The 23,525-nt window shown below is 39.4% G+C and overlaps 1 protein-coding gene across 2 annotated transcripts in view; it reads left to right on the forward strand.

Annotated features, from left to right (window-relative positions):
• St7l (suppression of tumorigenicity 7-like) overlaps window positions 1-14,800 on the forward strand; it is a 69,817-nt gene extending 55,017 nt beyond the window's left edge. For both annotated transcript variants that reach the window (NM_001007639.1, XM_063281647.1), the window contains 3 exons: window positions 8,589-8,739; window positions 11,863-11,955; window positions 14,386-14,800. In NM_001007639.1, coding sequence (NP_001007640.1) covers window positions 8,589-8,739; window positions 11,863-11,955; window positions 14,386-14,564 — 423 coding nt within the window. In that variant the 3' untranslated portion in view covers window positions 14,565-14,800. The remainder of the gene's footprint in view (window positions 1-8,588; window positions 8,740-11,862; window positions 11,956-14,385) is intronic.
• The last annotated feature ends 8,725 nt before the right edge of the window (window positions 14,801-23,525 follow it).

Here is a 23,525-nt window from a genome sequence, read left to right on the forward strand (position 1 = left end):
ATAGATTGTATACCTCATACTGAGAGTCAAAGTATACCCCCTCCATTAAATTGCCTCTTTCAGGTATTTGGTCATGGTGATATGAACTAATAGAGAAAATTGATGCCAGCAATGAATTGTGGTCTGTGATAAACCTGACCACATATTTATAATTGTTTCATTGAAAGGATGTGGAAAAGTTGGAGCTATGGACTAGAAACATTTTAGAATGCCATGAGTAGAGCTTAATGGGCCATTCTGGTAGGGGTTCTGTAGATCAGAGTATCTAGAAATGCAGACACGAAAGACTAAGCTCATGAACTTTCAGCAGGGGATAAGGACTATTAAAACTGAAGACTATTCATGTTACATTTCTGGCAATAGATTTGGCTACAATCTGCCCATGTCCTGAAATTTTGAGTGAGACTGAATTAAGTAATAGACTAGGGCTGACAGAATGGCTCACTGGGTAAAGACATTGGCTGTCAGATATGATGACCTGAATTTAATCCCCAGAACACACATTCTGGAAAGAGAACTAATTTCTACAAATTATTGTCTGACCTCCACTTATGTGCTTGCACACACACACACACACACACACACACACACACACACACACACAAATAAAAGTAGCAAATGTGTTTTAAGTACTGGACTAATTTGTTTGATGGAAGAGATTTTTAAGACTGTAAAATGATTAGGCTGTGACATAGTCCACACTGCTTTCTTCCAGATTCAGTGAAGAAAGCAGAGAGTAGAGCAGAAAAGTATGAAAACTATACATTTTGGCCTGGAAAGGAGCTTGAACTTACAGATAAGGCCAGTGAGGACAAAGTGGCCACTATACTTGTTAAAGAAATTAGCACCTTAGAAAAAGGCTTTACACTTTGTACTGGGCAAGACCCCACACATTAAAGTGTCTAGGGTGTGAACTGGAAATGAGACAGGGTTTCTCCGTGTAGCTCTGGCTGTTCTGGAACTCACTCTGTAGACCAAGCTGCCCTCAAACTCAGAGAGCTGGCCTTCTCTGCCTCAAGTTCTGGGAATAAAAACATGCACCACCATCACCTGGCAACTGGAGACCATTTTAGAAAATATTAAGGAAGAGTTCCTGAAAAGACAGAACCTTCATGTGCTGTGCTGAAGACAGCTACCTAGTGAAATGTTCTCCCTGCTGTGCACACAGATATTCAGAGGCTTCTGCAGCCATGCTCTAGCAGCTGTAGTTTGAGGCTGCCTCTCAAACTGTCAGTGAAACTTGACATCATCCCTATGTTGCTACTTTTGCAGGCATGCAGGACATGAGAGCAGTACAAGGTTCTAGAAAACTCCAAAGTTAGGCAATATGGAGCAGGGTCAGATTTGATAGAGAAGCCCCAAGAACTCAAGGTGTGATGCTGTGGAAGTGAAACTTAGGTTGCAGTAAAGACCCCCTTGGAGATGCCAGGAACATGAGATACCTATCAAAGAAAACTGCAGGCACTGAGTGGATTGACCCAAGAGAGTGGCCATGTGTGCTGCAAATAGTAGGCATGTAGTGGTGTCCACCCAAGCCTGGTGGAATTCAGGTGATACTACCCATGGGCTGTAGACACTGGGAATGATGCCCAAGTGTCTGTGCTTGCTGTGGGGGTCAACCTTGCTTTCATCTGCTTTCCCTTGTTATCCTCCTATCCCGAATAAGACTGTTTCATCTGTGCTACTGCATATCAGAAGTCTGTAAACTGTTTTTGTTTTCCTATAGCCTCATTTAAAACATAGTCTTGAGTCTCAGAGCAGATTTTGGGCTTTTGAATAGTGTTAGAATTATAAGACTATGGAGACTTTTGAAATCGGAATGAATAGTTTTCATTATGAGATGGCCATGATCCTGTAGGGGCCAAGGGAGGAATGTTATATTTAGAATGTGAAATGACCCTCCCCCAGCCTTATATGATTGAGCATCTGTTCCCGAGCTAGTAAACTATTTGGGAGGTTATGGAAACTTCTGAACATGAAATGAGGCCTAACTGGCAGACATAGGGAGTATAGGCTGGCTTTACTTCTGGCGGGAACCCTCTGCTTCCTAGTCCTTCAAGATGTAGCAAAGCACATCATAGTCTCCCCCATTGTGGACCCTGATGCTGCAGCCATCGTGTCCTCTCTGCCATGATGGACTGTATCCCCAAAATCATGAGCCACAATAAACCTCTGTTCCCTTTAGTTGCTTCTGTCAGGTTTTTGGTCAGAGTGGCATAAAGTAATGAATACAATATGGTGCTCCTTCAGCACCCTAGTCATATTTTAGCAGAGCAGGCTGTTTTTAATGCTTCTATTCCCTGTTGGTAAGAAGAGGTCCTCTTGGAGATTAGAGAGATGGATCAGCGGTTAAGAGCACTTGTTGTTCTTGCAGAAGACCTTGCACATCTATATGGTGACCCACAACCATCCATAAGTTTAGTTTCAGAGGATCTGATACGTTCTTCTGCCCTCTGAAGGCACCAGGCATGCATGTGGCACAGATACACATGCAGGCACAACACACACAAAATAAATAAACATTAAAAAAATAACAGTTCTCATACATTACAAAAAACTATCTTAAAAAATAAAATAGCCTTTTACCTTAGCCTCTATTTCATGTTAGTGCTCTACCTAATATATGGCACCTAATAAATATTGGTAAAGAAATGTATGTTATGTTTTTAAAATGTAGACATCAGACTGGGTAGTGGTGGTGCATACCTTTAGGCCCAGCACTCAGGAGGCAGAGTAAGGCAGAACTCTGAGTAAGAGGACATTCAGGGCTACACAAAGAAACTGTCTTGAAAAACAAGAACAAAATACACAGGAAAAAAAATTATAGAGATCAACATTTTATTCCCATTAACATTTTAAGCCATTTCCTTAAGTTTTTACAAGCTTTAGTTAATGATACATTTTACTTTTAAGGCTATTAGCATAATCCTAGCATGATGTTATTTCTTCTCATATTATTAAATAGTTCATTTTAATGAACTATATATATTAATTAAAATGTTGGTTCCATGTAGAGGCAGAAAGAGATATGTAAGATTATTGTATGAAGCAGGATGGTGGTGATTGATGCACACCTTTGATTCTAGCACTCTAGAGGCAGAGCAGGTGGATGTCTGAGTTTGAGGCCAGCTTGGTCTACATTTAAGACAGCCAAGGCTGCTCAGAGATGAGAGAGAGAGAGAGAGAGAGAGAGAGAGAGAGAGAGAGAGAGAGAGAGAGAGAGAGAGAGAACGAACTATATGAAATAAGAAGTAAGTTGCACGGCAGTTTGATCCAACAGTCAGTATAGTCATACAGGAACTAGGAACATAGCTAGTGTTACCATGTGCTTATCAACATATGCTTGGTCCTGTCTTTGGTCTCCAGCATCACAATGAGACATGTTCTATTCATGAAAAGGAATATAGGTGGACAAATAATTATCTTTATATTTTCTTTTATTCTTCAAACATGAAACTTTTCTTTATTGTATAGCTCTGTTAATATCTGTGGTTTTATATATCACAAGTGTACTTTTTTAAGAAGAAAAAACTAAAATAAGACCATCTTTCAGTTTTTCACCTTCTTCACCTAATAAAATTAAACTGTAGGTAGCAGAGTGGATTTCTTTATTTCTTCCTTCCTTTTTTTCATGATTGTTTTGTTTTGGTTTTGTTTCTCCAGAGTTAGAAAATGCCTTTGACAGGGCTGAGGTGATGATTCATTGGGTCAAGTGCTAACTGCACAACCACAGAGACCTGAGTTCTTTTCCCAGCACCCATGTTAAAGGCAGCTGTGGTGGCTTATGTCTGTAACTCCACGCCTGGGGGTTGGGGGAGGGCTGTCACATATAACAGAGATAGGCATGTCTAAGGGGCTCCCTGGCCAGCTGGTCTAGCCAAAACAGTGAGCTCCAGGTTCAGTGAAAGACCCTGTCTTAAAAAATAAGTTAATGAGGCCAGTGAGGTGGTCTTACAGGTAATGTACTTGCTGGTGATGCAAACTTGAAAACCCCAGAGCCCATGGGGTGGAAGGAGAAAACCAACCCCACAAGTCACTCTCTGACCTCCAGGCATGCATGTGTGTGCACATACACAGACTGCTGCTGCTGCTGCTGCTTAATGATAATAGTAGGAGCTCAACAATAAATAAACATTTCACAAACAGGGAGGGATAGAAGACATCTAGCATTGATCTCTAGCCCCCACAGACACCCATGGTTACATGCACATACACAAAGTGTCTCTGAATGAAAGCTGATATATGTGTTTGAAAACATTTCGTTGTATATATCAGCTCAGCTCAGTTCATTTCAGTTTTGGGTAGTAGAATGTGCTGGTAGTCGATGTGTAGGAAAGTATGAAAGACAGAGTTTCTGTTGTGCATTAACTTACAGCCTATACTGCATAGCAGAAATTCCTGAACGGCCATTACTGAAGAACATAAAATAAGTATTGGAATAGTGTTATATCTTATTTTAAGTGCATGTTTGCAAGGCCTGGCATATGTTGAGGACATGATCTACATTGTGCTGTCCACCAGGCCCATTAAATACATTAGGAACAAGATTTATTGACTTTATTTTATGAGTATTTTTTTCTGTGTGGAAATGTGTGCATCATATGCATTCCTGATATTCACAATACATTATATGGAAGTGAAATTATAGGTGGCTGTGAGCCACCATGTAGGTGCTGGGAATCAAACCCCAGACCTTTGAAAGAGCAGTAAATGCTTTAACACCACTGAGCTCACTCTCTAGCACCAGGTACTTTTTTTTTCCTTATATTTTAGGAGGCAAATTTTACTATTCGATAGAAACTTTTATTTTAAAGTCAAATTGAAAAGGATATTTAGGCTGAGGATTTAGCTCAGTGATAAGTTATTCTGCAACATAAATGGTTTCCTAGGTTCCATTCCCAGTAACACACACAGGCACATGCACACACACATACACATATGCACACACATGTGCACACACATGTACACACACACACACACATACACGTACTCTGGTAAAAGCAAAAAGTATTAAAGGATTTTTGCTGGTAGGTTTGATGTGATAATAAGACAGGAGTATAAGGAAAGGTTCAGTGTACCATTTTCATTCTTTGGTGACACTGGGTATTGATTCTATGGTCTTGTGTGTGGTAGGCAAGCACCACTGAGCTAAATCCCCAGTCAAGGGAAATTTTTATGAATAATTAACTTGAGCCAATATTGTTTCCCAAACCAAAACAAAATACAAATCAACTTTTAAGATATAAATATCTGAATTATAATTTTCTATTAAGTGTATCATATTTATTTATGTACTATGCATTGACACTGAGAAGAGTTGACATTAAAATATAGGTATATAGTTGCTGTTCAAAAATGTTTTCTGGACATATTAAATTGATATGCTATTAGCCAAATATCTTTGTTTACATGTACTCACAATAAATACTATGTTGTAAACTTTGTTTAAAGCATTCACATTCTGAATGAAAAGGGAACCGATTTAAGAATTAAACAGTTCTCTGGAGCTGTGACCTAGTCTTACGATGCCATCCCACTGTGATTACACTGTTTGCTTCCTACTGAAGAAGCTCTTAGTGCACTTGCAAGGAGCATAAGGAACCGTGTCAGAGGTCAGCCAGTGGAGTCCATTTTCCCACAGCCGCCTGGTGTGAGTGATCTTTTACTGTGCTTTAAAAAAAAAAAATGGGCCAGGATTAGAGAGGATTAGGAAGAATATTACCGTCCTGAATATAGACCCAGGGCACTGAGGAGAGGGAATCCAGCCAGGCAGCAAATGGGCTTCCCCTGACTAGGACACAACCTCTGCTGCATTCCTTTTAAGAAACTGAATGGGAAACACTAAGTCCCCAAACTGGATTAGTAAATAATCTCATAGTTTGGGACATCTGCTAAAATAAATTGATGAGCAGACTGCATTCTTACACTTGAGGACCAGAAACATCAAAAGGAGGGATAATTAAAGATGAGTCATAAGCTCAGTAACGCATGGAGAGGTGCACTTCATAAACAAAGAAAATACCATTTTAGATGTGTTAGTACAATGAATATGCAATACTCGTTACTTAAGGCTTAAGATTTGAAATCCTTACAACTTTTTTATTTTTAAGAGTCTTTCTGGATCTTATTGCTTATAAGAAAGCTTAAAAATTACAGCTTCAACTCTCTGTGTTCTTTATAACTTACATACCTTCAGTGTATGACTACATATTTTAAGACACCTTCTTTACACTTTACGTTTTTTACTGTATATAATAAATGTAGGATGTGGACTCGGTGACACATCATACAGTAGTAGCAAATTACTTATCTGCTCCAAACATGTCGAAGGGGAGATGCATAGACCTTAGTCTTAGGAGGAAATTTAGCTAACTAAAATTGTAAGGCTTCTTGATGTTGTCCACTCAGTATTAGATCTGATGCACCAGTGGCTGCTTTCTCTCTCTCTCTTAAGGAAAATCATGAAGTTGGTTAATGTAATAACCATGACTATCTTGATTTTAGCATCTGCTTTTGTGTTTCTGGTTTTTGACAAGCTGAAGATTGAGCTCAGAGCCTTGAACATGCCAAGCAAGATCTTCACCACTGAGCTGAGCCCAAGCCCCACACTTTTGTTATAGATTCTAAAATTAGAATACTTCCTTCGAGAGTTTGTGATAAGCTGAGCATGGTGGTGCATATCTATAATCCTAGCCTTTAAGAGAGTGAAGCAGATTTACAAGTTTGAAGCTAACCTGGGCTACATAGTAAGACACCATCTATGAATAAATGAATGAATGAATGGTATGAGGTAAAATTTGGTTCCATATGTAAAAAATAATTTATAATGGGCACTTCATTCATGTCTTAAATATGTGATGTTCTGTGCTTTCTGGCACAGTATCTGTGCTTATAATGGGTTGTGATTTGAATGTATCTTCTGTGCCACATCTGCTCCCTCCCAGTGTGATTATCCATATCCTGACCATCTTAAATATCAACTCCATCAATACATAGTTATTATGTATCTCAACATTACTGCTCCCAGGTGTTTATCCAAACAAAATAGACGTAGTTACAGCAAAGCTTGTATATAAAGACTTAACGGGCTGGAGAGATGGCTCAGCGGTTAAGAGCGCCCCGACTGCTCTTCCAGAGGTCATGAGTTCAATTCCCAGCAACCACATGGTGGCTCACAACCATCTGTAAAGAGATCTGATGCCCTCTTCTGGTGTATCTGAAGACAGCTACAGTGTACTTATATATAATAAATAAATCTTAAAAAAAAAAAAAAAAGACTTAACATCACTTGCTTTTGCTTCTTGCTTGCTTTTGCTGATTTGTGTTTTGTTTTTGAGACAGTTTCTCATGTATGCCACCCAGCCTTGAACTCACAGTGTAGTCAAGGATAACCTTGAACTCTGATCCTTCTGCCTCGACCTCCTGAATATTATGATTGCAGGTGTGCATCACCATATTTTGGTGTATGGTAGATATGAAATCCAAGGCTTCAGGCATGCTAGGCAAACACTCTGCTTTACATACTCAGGCCAGCATTATCACTTCTAAAATCCAAAAAGGGGAAAGGATGCATGTCTAACGGCTGATGACTACATAAGTAAACATGGTGTATTTATGATGGTATCTTATTTGACTCTAAAGGGGTATGGAGTACCAATATGCGCTATGACCTACATGAACCTCAAAACTGCTAAGTAAAAGAAACTAGTCACACGTTTCCACATATCATATTATATATTATCATAACAGTATTAGCATAATATATTTTTCCATCTGTATAAAATGTTTAGAATAGGCAGTTATGAGGACAGAAATTAGGTTAATTCTTGGCTCACAATGAGGCAGTGAGAATGATCTCAGAGGCCTAGTGTCCCCCTGAGGTAATGAGAATGTGTCAAATTGACTGTGGTGATGGATGGCCAAGTTTTTTAATATTAAAAAAAAACACATTGAATTCTGTATTTCAGATAATCTAATTATATGCTATATGAATTAGATATCAAAGCTGTCTTAAAACCTTGATAAAATTAGTATTTCCTACCCACTTATTAATTGCTAATACTTTTATAAGGTCCCTAACACAGTTTGATTGTAATTGTTTCCTTAAGCCTATTTTTCATATTCTGATATGGGTTGGGATTTTAGTGTTTGAGTATCCTGTTCTGTACTTAGTGAATATTAATTAACTGACTCCTTCACAGTCAAATGTCCCGCCATAAAATGGGAATAAGAGAAAACAGAATCGATGACACATTATTTTCAAGAAACTGTATTGTGTGATTTTTATATTTAATTGTTTCTTGAAAAGTATTTGCTCTCGTATTATCTCTCAGTTTAACTTTCCATTTGTATTTTACAAGGTCACATAAGCTGTTTATCACTTTGTTTTTACCTGTAGGACAATTTTCATGTTGAAGGTTTGCATGTATTACAAGTACTTTAAATAGGTTTCAGTTGGAACTGCATGTCATTTTTTCAAGTTTAATATGTATGTGTTTAAACCAGTCTGTAATGTTTGAGCGAATGCTTTGTTTATGTGTCCCTTTAGCATAGTTTTAATCTCCTGGCATGGATGTGTTGTTTTGCAGTACTTATTAGAGATGAAGAGTTTAATCTTACCTCCAGAACACATTCTGAAGCGAGGAGATAGTGAAGCAATTGCCTATGCTTTCTTTCATCTGCAACACTGGAAACGAATAGAAGGCGCTCTGAATCTCCTGCAGTGCACATGGGAAGGCAGTGAGTATCCCTTGCCAGATGTAATGCTGATCTCTGCCTCAATAGTCACTGCATCCATGTGCAGTCTTTAAGATGAGATTGTGTAGTTTCAAATCATCTCTGTGGCATTATATTTTATAGAAAAAATAACTTAATGTATATTGATGTCACATTTAGGAAAGTGGAATAAAGAACTGTTAGGGTATTTTGCTAAATTGAGTATTTGTCCACTCAGAGTTCAGTTCTAGGGAATCCATTGCCCTCTCCCAATCTCCAGTGACACTAGATACACACTAGACACACACAGACACACACTGATGTGCACATATTCACACAGGCAAAGCATTCATACACATGCAAGTTTTTAAAAATTAAAAATGGTGTTTTTTGTTTTGTTTTCAGATGTAAATAGCATGAATTATTTTTCTAATAACTGATAACACTGTGTGTCCTGGTTTGTTCTCAGTCACTGTGATGAATGCTATAGCCAATAGCAATGTGAGGAGGAAAAGGTTTCTTTCTTCTCACACCTTACAGTTCATCACTGAGGGAAGCCAAAGCAGAAACTCAAGGCAAGAGCTTCATACAGAAACCATAGAAGGAACATTCTATTAGGTTGCTTCCTCTGACTTGTTCAGCTTGCTTTATCACACATCAGAGTCCCACCTACCCAGTCATGACACCACTCACAGTGGGCTAGGCCCTCCTACATCAGTTAGCAATTGTGACAGTGCCTTATAGACATGTCCCGGCAGCCAGTCTGATGGAGGCAACCCCTCAGTTGAAGTTTCCTCTGCTCAGGTGACTATAAAAACTAGCCAGTTTTGCAACTCTATTCTCTCTCTCCCTCTCCCTCAGTGTCTCATATGGTTCAGACAGGCTTCAAACTTATTATTGTGTAGCTGAGAATGATCTTAAGTTTCTGATTCCTGCTTCCACCTTCCAAGTACTAGAACTGCAAGCCTGTACCACCATACCTGGCTTCAGTTTGTAATTGTGGTAAAATATTCATTACATAAAGTTTATCACTGTCGTTGTTCTGTGTCCAGTCAATAGCATTGTGAGTATTCATACTGTTGAGTGGCCATCATCAGGTTTGTCTCCAGAGCCTTCTCCTCTTTCCACACTAAAGCCCCTCACCAGTGCTCTGGGTTCTGACTGATGGCTGTAGGCCCTTCAGATTTCACTTGTTTTATCTAACTTAATATTGACAGTGTCCATATGTGTTGTAGTATGCGGCAGTAGTTACTTTTTTGTTTGGGTTTTGTTTTGTTTTGTGGTTTTTCTTTTGAGACAGAGTCTCTTTTTGGCTGGCCTAGCACTTATTCTGTAGCTGCTGACCCCGCTCCCCTTCATCTTCTCCCTCTTTTTTGAAACAAGATCTCACTACAACCTCATTCTATGTCTAAAAAGTGTTCCTTTGTATTATAGTAGACAAACGAGCTAGTTAATTTATTGTTGTACCTTTTCCTTTTGACCATATATTGTCATCCGAGAATGTTATGACCGCACATAGAAACCTATAGTCATAATTGAAAACCATCTTCTAGATGTGAAATGCTAACAAAGAGCCTTTCGTTTACCCACCTCCTTCCCCTCGTTATCACTCTAGTGGACAGTGCCAGCTCCCAGAGGTACACTAGCAAAGGCCACTCTAGGCAGACAGGTCTTTCGATTGCTCTACTAGAACTATGGTATATATTATTAGTGGAAGCACTCAGCATGTCTGTCAGATACCACTCAAACTGTTAACTCGGGGAGGACTCAGTTTCAGCGTTCAGTCCATCTCCATTCAGGGTCTTTATAATCCTGCAGTTTTCATTTTGTTAGCTGCTATGACTGAAAGAAGGAGCATGACACAGGGGTCACTGTAGAGTAGGAAATGAAGATGGTGGTGTCTGATCCAGTCCCAAGGCTGAAAACTTGCACAGGGTCCAAAGGGTTCCTAAATATATTTCATTAGTAAGAAATGTTTTGTCTTGAGATGAGTCTCTTCATGTTCCCATTCAGGCCAGCACTAACTTGTGTTTGTGTAGTTTTCCTACCTTGGCTTCTTGAGTAGTTTATACTAAGGGTTCAAACCACCACAGTCTGTTGAAAATATGACTACTTTAAAATTAAGTAATAATAAAACTTTTCACTTTATTTATAGTTTTTCATATAGCTGAGCTCTTAGAACATAGATTTTTAAAGTTGTTTGGACCCAGTAGTTAGTAAGTCCCCACGATAGAGTACACACTTAGTGTGCTTGAGGCCCTGCATTCAGTGACCACCATGACCACCACCACCACCAATAACATGAAGACATCATTATCTGTGATCCAGGAGTTTGGGGATCTCTGTATTAACTACTTATTAACAACAGTCATACACTGGGCTTGACACTGACAGTGAGAACTCAGGAAAATTGAAAGTATGAGTTGAGTTGAGCCTGGGAGGAGTCGGGCTTCTTCCAGTTCATTACCAGGCACTGAAAGCCAGGGGCTTTCTCATTCATCTCTCACACGTCTCAACTGCTGGACGCTCTGCTGGGCCTTGAGGGCTTTTCACCGAGTGTATGACTTATGCAGCATTTCGTGCATCTGGATGAATGATTTCCTTATGTTGACACTGACTATTGAATGATGCTAGACAGAAGACTTTTACAGTCTCCAAGCCAGATTTGAATACCCTTTTTTTTCCCCAAACTTAACTTGTTTTACGTGTTTGGGCGTATGTCTGTACATTCTTGAAGAAGATCTTAGTAATCCTCATAGGTGGAAAACTAAATCAGCAAGAATGCTTTTAGCTTCAAAGCCAGGACAATTACCTTTATTACAATTTTTTGAAGATTCCTATAGGAAGCAGGATTTATACTTGTGGAGTTAAGTCCATGATTGTGATAAGGCGGCTGAAGCAAAGAAGGTCCCAGCCGATGTTACACTGTAACATTCGTTCCCTTCAGCCTCAGACTGGACCACCTACTGTTCTCTAAGTAGGTCTAGTTTCCCTATGCATTCTTCTCCTATGTGTTCTTCCGTTCACTTTATTTCATCAGAAATATTTCTCCAGAAAAAGAAAGTATAAAATGTCTGCAGAATAGGTTTGATTTATAGCATAGATGATAAATGAGATAAAATTGAATGCTAATGTATTTTTTCTTAGCTTTTAGAATGATTCCATACCCATTAGAGAAAGGACATCTATTTTACCCTTACCCCAGCTGCACAGAGACTGCTGATAGAGAGCTATTGCCTAGTAAGTAAATATTGCCATTTTCTTCAACTTACAAGTAATTATTTGGATTATTTTTAGATTGGTTTCTGTGTTAGTCACCTTTTTTGTTTGTTAGTCTCGTGTGCGTGTATGTGTGTGTGTGTGTGTGTGTGTGTGTGTGTGTGTGTGTTCACATTGTTGTGTGCATTTGGAGGCCAGATTCAGCTCAAAACTGGATATCCTCCTTGATGGCTTTCCATCTAATTTTTTTCAACAAGGTTTTTCACTAAATCTAGAGCTCAGATTCAGTTATGGTGGCTGGCCAGTGAGCACCACAGATCTTTCTAGCTCTAGAAGTGCAGGCATGTGGCATTTGGGTTCTCTGTATGAGTGCTGGTACTCTGAACTTAGGTGCTCATGCTTATACAAAGCCATCTCACCAGCCCTTCATCTCTCTGAGAGCTCTGAGTGTCCATGCCTAGTCTGTTAGCTGGATGCCAGGTTATTTGGATAAAATTGTCAGGGACCCTGATATTTCTTACTCTCTCACAAAAGAGACCCAGGAGCCACCATTTCTAGATAAGCAAAGGAGTCCTTTACAAGGCTGATACTCCAGGGTGGCACTAGATTGTGTGAGGAGAAACCTAAGGCTGGAAGCAAGGGGACACAAATGTTCTAAGGAGCTGATAATGAGAAAGCAGGTAGGACTTGTAGTGTAGGAGTAGTTAGGCAAGAACTAGATATCCTTGAAAGGGGAAGAAAGGAGGAGAAACTTCCCACTGAGGAGATACTCACTGTGGTAGAATGAACAAATTTTTAATAATGTGGAGTTCTAATACCCAGGAGTACTTAGTGGTTTTGTTTTTAATTCTCTGTCAACCTTGATATGACTTAAAGCTTTCTGGAATTTGCTTATAGACTCCTAAGTTGAGACTTGAACTATTCCCCCTAGTTCATATAGCTGTTTGTCATCTTTTATGCCTCCTGATAAATTTTTCTTTACAAGCCAGTGATGAAATTTGAACTTTTGTTCCAAGGGAGTGTTTCTGTACTAGTCAGTCATCCATTACACTGATGTATTAGCCAAACATTGACTGACAAGTGAATCTGCAGAAACCAGTCCAAAAAGAAATAATTAGGTCTCTCCTACAATATAAAAGTCTCATATTTTAGGAAGTTTTCATGTTAATTTTGTGCAGTCTTCTAAACATGAAAATAATACTATCTATCTTCAGGTTATTTCAACAATTAAATGAGAACTTTAAAAACCATAAAGTGCTTTAGGGTTTAGCTAATATTAACTTTACTGTCTTATTCCTTGTCTTCTGAAATACCAGAGTCTGTTTCTCTTTGTTTCCTGGAAGAAGTCAACCTCTCATGGATGAGGGATAGGGCAAAAGGGATTGCTGGTTCTCTGCCTACTAAAAGAGCAACGTTGACCATTTCTAATGCTTTCAGTGTTTACAAAGTTCAATCCTGTCGTGCTTTTTACATGAAATATGTCTCAGAGCTCTTGAAATCTTCTGAATTCTTAAAATGCATTTAGTTTTTGCTATATACTTTCTGAGTATAGCATAAGATATATAAAATATTATAGCTATTGAAGGACACTTGGGTATAACCTCTGTTAATTGTTATATTTTTTGAAAAGTGAAATTTATAGCTGACCCTGGTTCAGCATGGAATTAGTCATTCCTTACAGATACAGGATATTACATCAGGAATTCCTGGGTCGGTGTCCTAGCAGTCAATTTTCCAACTAATGAAGTTTTCACATAGCTTTCAGTTTAGGAGAAATGTATTGAACACCTACTGTGCAGTGGGCACTCTACAAGGTTAGCTCCAGACTATCGCTGTACAGGTACTCTGAACACTATATAAGAACGTCATAAGGTTGGCCGTGAGACTCTCAAACACTAAAGAGTAATACTTAGGTGTATAGGTGTGGCAAAATCAGACAAAGCACTTCGGTTATGAGTTGGTTTTCTCTTCTGTTTTCATAGCACTCACTGAAGTATCACACAGAGAACACAGCAATAACTGGGTAGAATTATTAAGCAGCGATTCTGGGAAATCCTCCAAGATATGTCTATCTCTTTATCTCTACTCTGCTTGCTGAGCTTTCAATGAACAAGGATTAATAACAATTCACATTTATTAAGTGCTTACACTATTCCTCATAACAACTCCATAGCAACTTCCACAGGGTTTAGTTCACAACTAACAACGGACAGGCCCTTTTTCAAAACCACCTCAGCATGACTTTATAGTCCATGTTCTTTCTCAGACCCCAGTACAGTCATCTGGCTGTGTGGATAAAGTGAATAGCTTGCTTTTAGCTTTGTTCTTATTCTTTTTAACCATGTTTTTAATTTTAAATTTTAAATTTTAAATTTTAATTTTAAAATATTACAATTGGTTTATGCTGAAATAAAACTTACTCTTCCTTCTTTTCCCTCTTTCCCTGTGCAGCTTTTCACCATGTTTCTGTTTACCCAAAGAAGGAGCTTCCTTTCTTCATCCACTTTACAGCAGGACTCTGTTCCTCTACAGCAATGATAGCGCTTCTCACACACCAGTTTCCTGAAGTCATGGGTGTTTTTGCTAAAGCTGTGAGTATGATCTCAAGGACTTGTGTGGAGTATTTATAAACCACTGCAGGAAAGCATCTCTGATCTGTCAGTGCTAACCCACACGAGCAGTGAACGACACTTGTAAACAGCAAGACCTGATTGTAAAGCTTCTGCCATGAATAGGTCAGACACAGTTCTGGTGATGTGAACTTACTTCTGTTGCTTAAAAGTTTAAGAGTGCAATGCTATAACATTATAAAGTTGGCCTTTGTGATTACTTTTGACGATTAATACAACATTCCTTACCAACTAAAGAGTGGTACAATTTTTCTTTATCATTAATGCATTTTCTTTGGTATTTGCAGACTACTAATTTTGTAAACAAAACTTTGACTTTTCCATTTAAATGATGTCATGAGTTCAAAACATTTGTTGATTTTAACTCAAGAGTAGAATTATGGTGGGGAATAAAAGTACGCAGAAGACACAGGTGGGACATTTCCCCGTGTGTGGGATATGCTTCTTGGCTCAAAAGTTCTCCTAATTTTTGTATCTGCATCGTTTCATTGACCCTTTCTGGTTCTGGCCTTAAGTATACACTGTGTCAGCCTTTATTTTAAATTCAAACCCTTCATGAACTGTTTTCCTATTTCCTGACTGAAGACTGACTTGCTTCTCTCTCTCTCTCTCTCTCTGCCCCCTTCCCCCCCGCCCTCTCCCTTCTCATCTCTCCCCTCTCCCTTCTCTCCGTCTCTCCCTCTCTCCTCTCTCTCCTCTCTTCTCTCTCCTCTCTCCTCTCTCTCCTCTCTCTTCTCTCTCTCCTCCCTCTCCTCTTCCTCTCTCTCTCTCTCTCTCTCTCTCTCTCTCTCTCTCTCTCTCTCTCTCTCCCCATTTAATTTATTCTGAGGCAAGATTTCTCTGTGTAGTCCTGGCTGCCCTGGAACTCACTCTGTAGGCTAGGCTGGCTTCAAACTCAGAGATTCACCTGCTTCTAAGGCAAGCAGGACCATTGCCCTGTTGAGGACTGATATTTAAAATGATATCCCTTCGATCCCCAGCTCCGAAAAAAAGAACCAAAAAAAAAAAAAAAAAAAAAAAAAATGATATCCCTATTTATTCCTCTATATAAATGTGTTAATTCATGTCACCAAAAAGTTTTCATTTAATAGATTTTCATTTAATAATGTGCATGTTTTATATGCAGTTTTTGAGGGGGGTAGCAAGATGTTTCAGCAGGTAAAGTACTTGTCACTAAGACTAATCTAAACAATCCAAGTTCGAACCCATGTAAAGGTGAGAGAGAACCAAGTCTATAAAACTGTTCTCCGACTGTCACATGCATGCCATGATGAATGTGTCCTCAAGATCATGCAAACACAACAATCATAAATTAAACATAAGCAAATAAAAATATATATCCCTTTGAAACCCTAGCATTAACACCAGGCAATGGGTTAGGATCCAAAAGAAAGTACTGTTTGGTTATATTTCCAAATAGTAGTATATTTTCTATATTTATGTGAAGAATAGAAATTATATATATACAGATATATATTATTTCTGTATTCATTCCACTATAACATCTTGTTTTTCTCATAGTTTCTTTTCCTGTCATAAGAATAGTTTAATCTGAGCCAGGCCTTGGTGGCGCATGCCTTTAATCCCAGCCCTTGGGAGGCAGAAGCAGGCAGATTTCTATTGAGTTCAAGGCCAGCCTGACCTACAGAGTGAATTCCAGGACAGCCAGGGCTACATGGAGAAACCCTATCTGGGGGGCACGCTGATGGTGGAGTTCAAAAACAACAAACCCCTAAAAGGAATAGTTTACTTTGTGCCTTACAGATGTATTGGCTCTGGCACCAGTGCTGTGGACACTGGCTCTCCTTCTCCTTGAAGGTCACCTGTGCAATGTGGTAAGAGGTCACTGGCTCGGCCTAGGGGTCCAACTGCTGCTCAGGGAGTGTAGATGTGTGGATTGCAGACTGACTATTCCATTTCCTCCTAATGAGGAAAGGAATCTTGGTAATGACTTTACTGTTGCTTGTAGTGGTCTGATGGGGAGTAACTGTGTCTCAGACTGACATGACCTCACTGTGTGAGGGGCATGGACAAATGGACCAGAAAGGGGGTCCTATCTACTTAGAGGAGAAGAAGAAAAGAAGTGGGGAGGCACTTAACCCACATTTCTAAAAGTTTCAGACAGGCAGTGAGAGAGATGGGTTCTTGAGTTATTCTCAAGACAATGGAGTAGGAAGGGGGAAAAATAGAGCAGGAGATCTGCAATCTGGAACAAAGATGGAGCAGTCAACATTGTATTCCCTGAAGTTCTGGCTCAGGCGGAGAGTAGCATGTACTCTACTCTATCCATCAATGTTCACATAGTAGCAGCCTTAGCCGAAGAGGTCACTAATGGCACCAGGAGAGCATTAAGGTTACATAGCGCAAGTTCCTTAGCACTCTTAGCAGAGACTTGAGAATGAGAAATTACATATTTTAAAGTAGAAGCTTCTTTTTGTTTATTAGACCAAAAGTTACTAATATATTCTTATTTTAGTCGTTAGACAATACACATTTATATACTATATTTTATTTGTGTAATTGGTGACAAATAATATTTAAAAGCTTGCTGACAGTGACCTTTTACAGCCACATTTTATGCCCATGGCTGTTAAACTTATATTCTTAGATTTCTAAAGCCACTTCCTTACTGATGAGATTTGCACGTCAGTATGTGGCATGCAGCTATTCTAAAGTCAGGTCCTATAGAGGAGTCAATAGAAAAAGACTGCAAATGGGCAGTCTGTCCCTTACAATATACAACACTTAAACGCTTTATAGAAGACATGCAGCAAGGGGATTGGGGATTTAGCTCAGTGGTAGAGCGCTTGCCTAGCAAGCTCAAGGCCCTGGGTTTGATCCCCAGCTCCGAAAAAAAAGAAAGAAAAAAAAAAAAAAAAAAGAAGACATGCAGCAAGGAACTAGAGGCTCCTGTTCTAGTTCTTCACCACCTCATGAAGTATAGTCTATGCACGAGAAACACCAGCTTCCTCTAGGAGCTTGCTAAAAAAAGCATGGGCTCCGGCTTCCCTGCAGACCTCCTGAGTCAGCTTCCCAGCTTATCTTGCAAGCATTTCTAAAGCTCAAGAAGCATTGTTTCACCACCACCACCAGTTATTCTGGCCACCAGTGTGAGGAATTGGAACACCAGGATAGCAGCTGCCTTATCAGGCTGGAGAGGTGACAGCATTGCAGAGTGGTTATAAGCAAGACTTGAACCAAACTGCTTTGCCCTGATTCCAGCCCTGACATTTACTGTCTATGCAACCTCGTGTAATTGATGCAACCTTCTCTCGTCTTAGTTGTAAAGTAAGAAATAGCATGGCATAGGTTTAATGTGTTTAACGTACATCAACTGTTTTTCCACAGTAAGAAGTAAGTGGGTATTATCCCTCTGCAAACAGCATCACCACTAAAGAGAGGCCACAGTGGGGAAGCCTACCTCTTACATTTGGAGGAGAATAAGCTCAAAATAAGTTTCTCACAGTAATTTGAGTATAAATGGTAGTTGGATGTCATTTAAATAATTAGAATCTGCAGTTGATACATTGTGTATGTGTGTGAACACAAAAAGAGGGGAAAATGGCCCCCTTTCCTGATACTGGCAAACTGTTGTTTAGAATAGAACATGTTGACAAGTTCTGTGTAAGGAGTCCATTAGATGAGATCTATGACAATATAAAGTAAGCTGATGAAATGTATTTGTCCTGCTTCTTAATAAGGCAAAGCCACTTAAGAAAACATGGATTATTATTATTATTATTTCTCCATCTTCCTATCCCATTTCTGCCCCTCCCTTGTTGATGTTTTAAAGAGGGGTCTCATTTTGTTGCCAGGGCTAGTCATAAAATCATGGGTTCAAGGGATTCATAAACCTCAGCCCTCGGAGTGTCTAGGACTATAGGCATGTCTCCAGGCCTGACTAGATCTAAATTTTTGGTCATTACCATTTTACCTTCTTTCTCTAGTATCTTTTTGTATTAGCTCACTTGTTAAAGCAAATTCTATTGATTTTCTTAAACATAAAAATGTGTGTTTATGTTGCCTGGCGCTGGAGATTAATGATTTGGCATATTTTGTTTTTGAGACAAGGTCTCATGTAGCCTAGGCATCCCGGAATTCACTGTGTTGTTAAGGATGACCTTGAATTCTTAGGGCTGTGAGCATGGTAAGTTAACTCTCTACAATCCGAGCCACATGCCCATTCCTGAGATCAATGACTTTCAATCATTCTTGCTGTGTGTCAAATGTAGAGATGGGGAAGAGAATGGATGAGCTAGAAAGACTATTGGTTTTAGTACCTTCTCCCCTTTTTCATGGTTTGAAGCTATGTGGAACCAGATTTAGTTTTCAGCAAGTTAGGATATTTTTCTCCTGGCTAAGATGAAAACCTCATCTGACATCATGCTCAGAGCAATGAAAAGGTTGCATAAATCCCTGGAGATGTGGAATGTACTGATACCAGAGCTGATATTCTCCAAGGCCAGGATTCCTGAAAAAGGAAAAATTGCTTTCAAGTGGTAGGTCATTTTCTCACCTGCTTTGAAGCCTGCTGGGTTAAATATGAGGGTTCAAAGAAAGGGTAGCCAGCAAAACCAGCTCTGAGAATCTGATTCTGCTTATCTGAAAGGAGACTTTATTTAACAGCAGCACTGCCCTGTCCTTAGTGAGCTAATCTTCACCCACTCTGACTCCTTTCAGTTCTGTGCTGGAGAAAGGGCTTTCTTAGCAAAACTCGGAGTGTTTGTCACAAAAGACTTAAAGGTGGTCTTTGGGGATTCCACTAACTTACTGATGAATTCAGGCTTGAGGCTGTGCCTCTCGTGCTTTGCTTTGTGTTTGAATGCCAAAGTCCCTCATCCAGTTTTAACTAAATAGGACAGTCACTGTGATGTTGGCAGAAAAAGGTGTTAATGTTAAGGCAAGTATCAAAAAGAGTAGCAAATAAATTGTTTTACTTCCTTGAGTTTTGCTGAGAGCTCTTTGTAGCTGTGCTGGGGTGGGAACAGGCCTCGTCTCCACATATTTCCACTAATCTTTATGTGGGAAAATGCAGTTGGATGTACCAGTGATGAATGTCAGAGGAACTTATAATTGGCTGGCTCCACTGTAGCCAGGGCCTTACAATTCGCTTGATTAATTCTTTAAGGACTAAGTTAGCCAAGTTGCATGATTTCCAAAGATATAGAAGGTCAGTTCTTACACTAACAAAGGGCCTCTCCACAGAACGCCTCACTGGGGATTCTTCAGGCCCTTCCTAAAATAATTAGAAATTTTCTTCCCAAATTTCATTTTTTAAAATAATAAGCACATATAAATGCCAAATACCTTTTATCCACTATCTCTCATGATTTCCCATGCTGGGGGCAAAGATCACTTTAGGAGCTAGGGAAGTGGATAAACAACTCTAACCACATGTGAATATATAAGGTAAGAGAATATGTGACTGTTTGGAAAGTTTCTTAGTTTAGGATTTTGTTTTGTTTTGTTTTTGTTGTTGTTGTTTTAAATCATCGTAACCAGTGATGTGAAAGTTGTTCATAGGTGAAAGAATATTTCCTATATTCTCCATTTGACCTAATTAATGCTAAAAATCTATGCTGTCTCTTGGCTTAATATTCTAGGATTGCATTCAAAAGTGTGACAGCTGAGGATCTGGCTTGGTTAGAGTACTTGCCTAGAATAAACAAAACCCTGACTTTGATCCCTGGTACTATATGAACCAGGTATGGTGATTTTAACCCCCAGCATTGGGAAGTAGTGGCAGAAGGATCAGAAGTTTAAGGTTATTCTAAACTACATATCAAGTTTGAGACCAGCCTGGGCTACATGAAACCATGCCAAAAAGAGAAAGGAAGGAAGGAAGGAAGGAAGGGAGGGAGGGAGGGAGAGAGGGAGGAAGGAAGGAAGGAAGGAAGGAAGGAAGGAAGGAAGGAAGGAAACTGACAGATTTGTTTCTTCACTTATTTAGAAATTATTTTCTTAATAGTTTATATATATTCCTGCAAAATAGTGTTCTGTAATCATATTATTACTACAGTAATGCAGCTGAGGTATTTTCTAGAAACTCTAGAGATAACAGAATGAGCCTATGATATAATGAGTCAAGTTTTTATTTTTAAAGATCTATTTTATTATTTTAAGTGTGTGTGTGTGTGTGTTGTATCTCCATTTGTATGTGTGTGTGCTTGTGCCTCTGTATCTGTGTGTGTGTGTGTGTGTGTGTGTGCCTCTGTGTTTGTCTGTGTCTCTGTGTGCCTGTCCCTGTGCCTGTCCCTGTGCCTGTGCCTCTGTGTCTGGGTACACATGACTTCAGGTGCCTTTGGAGGCTAGAGGATCAGATACCCTGGAGCTAGAGTTACTGTATGGTTGTAAGCCACCTGACGAAGGTTCTGGGAATTGAACTTGGTTCTCTGTGAAAGCTATGTTCTTAACTGCTGAGCCATTTCTTTAGCCCCAGATAAAAACTTTTAAATGTTTACAATTTTATTCCTTTGTTATTGCCTCCAAAGTCTTTATTTGAATAGTCTGTCTGATATCCACCCCTCTCTCCCTCCCTCCTTTCCTTTCTTCCTCTGGTGCTGAGAACCAAATCTAGTCCTGTGCATGCTAGATAATGCTCTACCACTGAGTTCCAGTTCTGAAATCTTTTAGCAAAACAAAAAGACGCCATCTGCTTCCTACAGGTATTTTATCTGCTGCATTCTCATTGTGTTTCCTCAAATATGTCCAAATAGATGGGTTGAAGAGATGGTTCAGTTGGGTTTTGGCCTGTACCCATGTTTTTTTAAAAAGGCAGGTACAGGGATGCCACTGTTGTCCTAATGCTGTGTGTGTGTGTCTGTGTCTGTGTGTCTGTGTGTGTCTGTGTGTGTGTGTGTGTGTGCACGTGAGTGTGAACATGTGTCTGTGTGTCTGTGTCTGTGTCTGTGTACATAGACGGGGCAGTTACTAGAGCTCATTAGCAGCTAGCCTAGCTCCAGGTTCAGTGAAGGGACCCTTTCTCAAAAGATAAAATGGGAAGCAAAGCAGCTGAGGAAGACATACACATCATACACAATGAACAATGAATAAACAAATGAACCCAGACTAAGCCGTTATGATGTCTGTCTGTCTGTTTGTTTTGTTTTCATAATTTTCAAGTACTGAAATCTTTCAGGGTAGGGAGCAAAAGAATAAAAGTAATATGTCACAGCCAGATCACTTCCTCAGAGCTTAATCAGAAGCTTATGGAAGGCCCTATCTTCCTCACACTTGTCAAATGACATTCTCAGAAATGTTCCACGAGTACTTCTGTTAGTGCATTTAATCATTTCTTCAGTCAAGATGAGTGTCAGTAGCAAAGTTTGGACACCTTGTCACATTACTAGTAGAGTACTGCATCACCAGCTGCATTTGAGTGTGTGGGCTGCTACGTTTTTGAGAAGGCTTCTGCTTAGACATTAATATGGGTTTCTTATCCTGCACTCATTGTACTGTCTATGGCAGAAGTCGGTTTAGAAAAGCTACTTAAGGGGTTGGGGATTTGGCTCAGTAGTAGAGCTCTTGCCTAGCAAGCGCAAGGCTCTGGGTTTGGTCCCCAGCTCCGAAAAAAAGAATAGGAAAAAAAAAAAAAAAAGAAAAGAAAAGCTACTTAACTCTTGGTTTTGAAATATCGTTCTCTTGCAGATGCATTAAAGTTCTTTAAATGGAGAGAATAGTGGAATACAAAAGAAATCTATAATCCTGAGGAATATGTGTTAGGTTTTCCTTCTAGAAAAATTCTTAATAGAATTTCATGTCCTTTCCCAGTGAATCAAATTTCTAGTATTTAGAAGAACCAAATTAATAAATTATTAAAGGCATAATTTTCAGATTTATTTTCTTTTTTTTAAGATTTATTTATTTTATTTATAGAGTATGTTGTCATTGTCTTTAGACACACCAGAAGAGGGCATTGAACTCCATTACAGATGGTTGTGAGCCACCATGTGGTTGCTGGGAATTAAACCAAGACCTCTAGGAAAGCAGTCAGTGCTCTTAACAGCTGAGCCATCTCTCCAGCCCTCAGATTTATTTTTAAAGACTTTATACTTAAATTCTTATTGGAAAATAGATTATTTTACAGTGTTGTGGCTGGGAATTTTGAGTCCTGAAAGTTAATTACCTAAAATTTCACAATCTACAAGATAGCCTGGTCATCATGTCTATTTTTGGTTTCAGTAACACATCGGAGGTGATTCATATCATTAATCTCAACCCTCAGGGGGTTGAGGCTGGAGTTGAGTCCAAAGTGGGCTACATAGTTTGACTGTCTCAAAATACACACACACACACACACACACACACACACACACACACACACACACACACACACACACACACAGCCTTACAATACAAGCAGAAAAGAATAAATTTCACACCAAATAGAGTAATATTGAAGAAATATAGAATGACAGAGTGGTGCCAAGTGCAATGTTCCCACCTGTAATCCCAGCACTCAAGAGGCAAGGTTAGACTGAGGCCAACCTGGTCTATGTAGTGAATCCAGGCCAGTCAGAACTACACAATACTTTTCTATTTTAAAGCAAGAACAAAGAACAGACTGGTGATAGCCAAATGGCTTTGTTAGAAAAGTCTCCCTGTGAGGGTGAAAGCTAGAGAAGAGTTTTAAATAAAAAGGCTGATGTGGATTGCCTGAAAAACAGGAAAGGCGTTCAGACTCAAGAAATCCTTTTTACACAGCAAAACCTTGTAGGTAAGTAAGCTGCCTGGGAAACTCTTCATGTCTGTGTTTGTTGGTGAGCTCTGGGCCTTTAAATCTAAAATAAAGACTGTACCCTTGCTCTTCTGGCCTTCAGACTTCACTCCTTCACTTCTTGCTAGTGAGCTACTGAAGAATGAAGAATGCTGTTTGGTTATTTATACCAGGTACACACACAGAATAAACAACTTCGGTGTCTGCTGAAAGTGTAAAGGAGTGGTGGCCCTTGGCTTATGATA

The sequence above is a fragment of the Rattus norvegicus genome, chromosome 2, assembly GCF_036323735.1.
Source record: "Rattus norvegicus strain BN/NHsdMcwi chromosome 2, GRCr8, whole genome shotgun sequence".
NCBI classification, from domain to species: domain Eukaryota; kingdom Metazoa; phylum Chordata; class Mammalia; order Rodentia; family Muridae; genus Rattus; species Rattus norvegicus.